This window comes from Copidosoma floridanum, unplaced genomic scaffold (genome assembly GCF_036245765.1).
Source record: "Copidosoma floridanum isolate Cflo_tuat_1 unplaced genomic scaffold, Cflo_Japanese_pri ptg000021l, whole genome shotgun sequence".
Taxonomy (NCBI): Eukaryota; Metazoa; Arthropoda; class Insecta; order Hymenoptera; family Encyrtidae; genus Copidosoma; species Copidosoma floridanum.
Genome location: NW_028321898.1, coordinates 24428022 through 24433972, shown reverse-complemented (window position 1 = coordinate 24433972; position 5951 = coordinate 24428022). Strand labels below are relative to the sequence as shown.

Sequence of the window (5951 nt, the reverse complement as noted above, 5' to 3'; positions counted from 1 at the left end):
CCGTAATTGCTTCAACAAAAGCAATAAAACAATGATTGTGATTGGTTAGGACGCGAGAGAGGCACGTGTGTTTAAATATTCCAAAATAACGCACCTAAATTGCCAAATATCGTTCAGGTTGATAAGATTAAATTCTCACGGTCATGTGGTACAACTATAAATTGAACATCTAATTTTTGAAGAAAACATTCGTAATTTACCTTTACATCAAGATGATTCTTTTGAAAGTAATTGCTGCATTTTTAGTGATCCAAGGTAGGTGCTTTACCAAATAGCATATATTTAAGAGTACTTGAAATATTCTCTAGAGTATCTGTTTTTTCAAAATTCTTTTAAAATACTCGAGTAACGAAAAAATATGGTTAAAACTTGTTATGATTAAGATCAAGGAACATATGTAAGTAATTTCATGGCAAACGATAAAATTTTAATAATTACATAATCTTGAAATCACATAACATCAAGAGTTTAGTGAGATGGCAATTTTTTCTTTCACCTGTGATATAACTGCTTTTAAACATTAATTGTTGTTTATTCTATTAATTTTTATTCTAAAATTTACTTTTATGTAGGTTGATATCGCTGAATAAGTAAATAATTTACAGCAATCTGGTAATGATAACCGTGGTTGTATTTATTTAATTTTGTAAAACAGTATGAAAAGGTGGGTACAGAGTGATGAATCTGGGTGCACAATGATATCGGGAATTGAAGACATTTTTTATCTTTAAATATAGTCATCAAACGTAAAAAAAATATGGAGTTTCACATCAACCATACGTTAATTGCAAGCACTGTTTGTGTCATAAGCAAAGCGGTACTCAGTCTTGTACCAGCACTCTTATAAAACTCACAATCATTATTTTATTTGTATAAATTAATGTATCCTATATATGTATATGCTTAAAAATCTAACAAGTTTTTCATTGAACCAGTTATAAAGGTTCATGGACACAGGGCGAAAGAAAGTGATTTTCCATTTTTCGTGTCTGTAAATCTGAGATCATCTCACGGCTTCAAGTTTCGGTGTGGCGGTGTACTTGTTAAAGACAACTATGTCCTCACGAGAGCTGCTTGTGTGGTAGATGGTACCAAGGACGACTATCAAGTCGTTGCTGGCACTATTTCAATTAACCCCAACACGAAAAATATAAATGAGCAGCGACCCTCTATCAGCACAATTTTATTCCACAATCTTTTCAATAAAGAGTAAGACATTGATTAACAATCAATCACCCAATTACTAAAAAATCAAGGTTTAACCGGTAGCTACAAATATTTTTAGAACTTACGAACATGATTTAGCTATCTTGAAGTTGAAAAACGGAGTAAAACTCAACAAATACGTACGAATCATCGAGTTACCTGAGCCTCACGAAAATCCAAGCAAAGGAAACATGGATCAGTTTGTGGTTGGCTACGAGTATATATTCAGTTATGGACTGCAATATTTCAAAGGTCATGTCATCTTCAATGAAAATGAATCAAAGTATTACTTCAATAACGAAGAAGATGAGGTATAAGCATGAATTACTACAGTTTGTTTTACAAAAATTTGAGGAAGAAAAATTTATACAAAATTTGTTGTTTCTTAGGCAATTATGTCAGCCGACGTATGTGTTGAAAAAAGTGGAGATGGATACAAGCTAATTGGGTTTGACAATGTAGGAGCCATCTCCCATGTTTCACCAGATGTCAATTGGATTCGTAATAATATCGTGGACGATGCAGAAGAAGACATTACCCAATGTAGAGAAGAGTGTTTCAAAAGTTGTTATGGAAAATCTACCAATGATTATATGTAACAACCCTTTTATGCCTCTATTGATAAGATTTGGAGTTCAACTTACTTTGAAATATTTTTTTTTTCGTTATTATTATTTTTTTTTTTTTCATGTAAATACGTCACATAAACTAATACTTTTGTCATGTACATATCAAATCTGAGTGAAATCGTGTGTACAGTTAAGGAGATGATAAAATAATAAACTTTTTATTTTGGATCTTGTGTTTAACAGTGGCTAATATAGGGGCTGTACGAAAGTATTACAAGAACTCGACTACTTTCTTACTATCTCACTACGCTTTACGTAATTATAGATAAGAAGTTTATACAAAAAGAAATCATGAAAAACAGACATGTTTATGATGTACAATTCAAGTTTAAAAAAATTAGTACATGACTTACGTGTCATGTATACTTAAGATAAGCAAACATCGACTCGTCAGTTTATTAAAACTCAAAAAAGAAACAATATTAAAAAATGAGTCATTCAATTAACTCCCATATATTTTTTGTTGGATTATTTTATTGCATGTACTTGTGCAATTATACGTATAATACTCACTTTGTCCTTATTTAGCATGCTAAACCTTCAGTCAATATCCATAATGAGTCATCTTATTATAAAGTGTCAAATGTACTCATACGTCATGTTAAAAAAAATAAAATAACAATAATAAAAAATTTTTTAACCAAACTAATTTTAACAAATGCTTTAAAATAATTCCTGCATTCACACGCATACAAACAACTTTGTTCAGATATCGAGTACTTCTAGGTTTGGGATTCACTACATTTATTTTTAAAAAGCTTTTTTGTTCTCATAGTCATACTTTAAGACTTCAAAAAATAAATATTGCCTTTAATACCATTTTAGTGATAAGAAAAATAACATTCATTATGTACGTATATTTCTAACACGTTTTTGTCCCATCGCCTCACTTAGTTTTTGTTCCCCCCAAGGGAATGGAATGGAAGCTCGCCAGTCTCCATCAGACGCTCCCAGTGCTTTTGTAGGCACCGAATCGTAAGTTAGATGTAAAACTAATATTGCCATTGTCGCTCGGCAAAGGGGTCTTTGAGTTCTGAACTTGCCCGCCGGCTTACTCCGGAGTCTAATTATAACTTTTTTCCTTTTTTTTTTTTTCTTTTAATCTACTGGTTTTTTTTTGCCTTCGCTCTGCGACTAAAGCTTTTCTGATTACACAAGGACGTCTCAGTCTAGTTTTACATTGGACGGGAATTTTTTGTATTTATACTGCAACACCGTGAAGTTCTCAAAAATTCGAAGAAAAAAAAAAGTATCAAATACAAAAAATTGTGCACACAAGTAATTTCAGTGACATACTGTTTTATGGTGATAAGTAATCAATGAATTTTATCGATATTTTAAAACTAAAGTTTTCTGGTATTTGTTTTTTTTTCTTTTTTTAATATTTCATAGAGTAAAAATATGAAAAAAAAGAAGCGTAATGCTTGTATTTCAAATGAAAAAATCATTTTATAAACCTTTCAACGGCTCAACTATTATTTTAAAACAATTTTTTCATTATTATTTACTATTTTTTAAATTCCCTTTCTTTACTTAAAATAAGAATAAACTAACGAAATTTGGCTAATTATCTCTTGAGAGAGATAACGCAAAGGACATAACAGCGTAGCTAAGAGAAATAAAGATACCCCGAGATGTAACCCAGAGGCGGAAGGGGATGAGGCGGACGCATGAATATAAATGTAAAGCACGAGGAGCCGAGGCGAGGCACGACGTACAGCAAGTATGTATGTACGAGTACGGAGGAAACGGCCTTTGAAATCTTAGCTCGCGGCTAAAAGCGAGGCAAGACGGGGGGGAGGGAAGTACGAACGGAAGTCTCAAGACCTCCGCACGTGTATATTCATATACGTATACACTCGTCTAGGGAGGCTCAATTTCAATTTGGAGTCTCGGGGGTGTCGTTGCGAAACGAATATAATTATGCGGAATAATTCTGACGCGGCATCGGGTTCGCTTGTACACGTCCCGCAAAGATGTGTACGTGTGTAGGTACTCGGGTGGATGTACGCGAAAGGACTGCTGTTCAAGGGATCGCCGTTGCGCGAATCATCCGCATAAATTTCGCGAGAGCCCGCGCATTTTCCGCTTTGCCGCCCTGCTAAATTAATCGCAGATTCCAATCGCACGCGCGCGCGCACTCGTTTTACCTCCTTCTGAGCTGCTGCTGCTGCTGTGTATACACCTGTATAGTTGTACCTAGAGTCGCGAGGTGTACTTGTACAAGGGCGTGCTTTTACAGGGAGGATTTTTTTTCTCGATGCCACTACAGTGGAAAATTCATAGTTTTTCTTTGATATGTAAAATATTTATGAGACTAAAACTTCGGAAAAACATCGTTTCTTCATCCAATGGAGAGACTCAGATGTTTAATTACACGCTCAAAATTGCGTGAACACTGGTAGAAGAGCAATCACCTGCAATTGCTTTTAATTCTAGAATCTGTGATAACTGCTCACTTAACCATAAATATTTTTTCTCTTAATCTTTCGTTTGTGGTATTTGTTTTTATTCTTTCTCAATTTCATCTACAAGTAATTGATCTCGTTTTAACAACTCGTTATGTTACAATCTCTAATGTACTGTTATCGTGTAAGTAGACCTACGCTGACGAATTACTTTATCACAGATAATACACATGCTTCAGGTTCATCCAAATCTCAGAATCTCAATTCCTACGTACTAGAATAGTTTCAAAAGGTTTCAACAAAAAAAGCCAAAATGACTGCCACTTTGTTTATCGAATCAGTAACCAAGCATTTTCTGAAAAAAAAAAGAATCTTTCCTGCCCCAAACAAGCCAAATGGTACAAAAACTGGATTCATCTGCACAGGAATCTCAAAGCTGTTGAAACACATATAATATCCACTCGTGCAATACCACACTCCCCTCTTAAAATCCCACGTAGAGTGCAGGGGAGGTCATCATTTGTCAGGAGAAAACAAGATATTAAACGACGACCAGGGGATGAGGCTTCGAAGAGTGGAGAGGTCGCCGGCACTCGCGCGCATACACTCAACTTAATTTTCATTCAAGGCATTCCGAAAGAGCTGGGACTTTCGGGCCATTAAGCAGTGGCTATCTTTTGCCGTTGCTCATCGTGGAAGGGTGAAAGCTCGCGAGTTAATGCGAAGCGTGGATATGAGCCGCACGTAGCTCTCGGGTGACGCCCGAATCACAGCAGGGAGCAATGAAACAAAATGCTCTTGCATATTATTTGACTTGTGGAGTTTGTAATTTGGAAATCACATGCTCTTACCCGTCAATTACTTGCTGCATTGAAAATAAAAAATTTCTTGGTATGAAGAGAATATCCACTAGAATAGTTCCTAGTGAACAGTCTCTTGAAACAAAAATATTATTTTTTGATTTGAAATGAATATTTTATTGAAATTAAGAAATTTAGTTTTATTTGAAGGGATCGTTTACTCGAGTAAACAATCGGAATGATTCTAGTAAATGTTTTCTTACATCTAAGAATTTTTTTTCGGTAAGGAAAATTACCTCTTTAACTGAAAGTTAAATACAACTTGAAAGGAACGTACTTTGCCATCCTTTTGTCTTGTAGATCACTGAAGTTACAATACGGAATAATTATCGATAGTCAATTGATAAAAAATCAAGTATGATACACTTCCAAGACTCTTTAAACAATCGTTTATGTCGTAAAACGAAAAAAAAAAATTTTATTCGCCATAGCAGTAGCTACAGTTTCACTCGCGCGTCTCTTCTGTTAGATAAGCAACATAAATTTCAGTCAACGGGACGATCGGACCATATGTGGACACGAGAGACGCCAGAGATGTCAGAGCGTCGCGTATGATGTGCTGGAGTGTCTCATATGCAGCCCTTTTTTTAATATTACTCTCGAGTCAAGGCTCGTGAAGTATTTATGACTAGATTTCACTCGTAGGTGTACGTCCTCTTGCGGATGTATGACACAGGGAGGCATGTTTCTACACGTTTCATAAAAAAAATAGAAACCAGAGCTTGTGATTTTTTACGTTCTCAGTTGCACAGTGTATTCATAGACGCATACAAACGTAACTCCCAGAAGTGGCTGCAACATATACTTTTTTTTTTCTAATCTCACGTTCTCTTATTCCATTTTCTTTG

The 5951-nt window shown here is 35.0% G+C and overlaps 1 protein-coding gene across 1 annotated transcript; it reads left to right on the top strand.

Moving 5' to 3' along the window:
- Positions 1-212: 212 nt before the first annotated feature.
- LOC106637849 (venom peptide isomerase heavy chain-like) lies at positions 213-1805 on the top strand. Its single transcript, XM_014350809.2, has 4 exons — positions 213-255; positions 936-1209; positions 1286-1517; positions 1596-1805. Exons 1-4 carry the CDS (start codon positions 213-215, stop codon positions 1803-1805), a joined length of 759 nt encoding a protein of 252 aa, XP_014206295.2.
- Positions 1806-5951: the final 4146 nt, after the last annotated feature.

Excerpts from the sequence above, each read along its gene's own strand:
- LOC106637849 (XM_014350809.2), top strand. The coding sequence starts at position 213 with ATGATTCTTTTGAAAGTAATTGCTGCATTTTTAGTGATCCAAG. Across the intron at positions 256-935 it reads TGCATTTTTAGTGATCCAAG|TTATAAAGGTTCATGGACAC; the intron begins GTAGGTGCTTTA and ends TCATTGAACCAG. Across the intron at positions 1,518-1,595 it reads TCAATAACGAAGAAGATGAG|GCAATTATGTCAGCCGACGT; the intron begins GTATAAGCATGA and ends GTTGTTTCTTAG.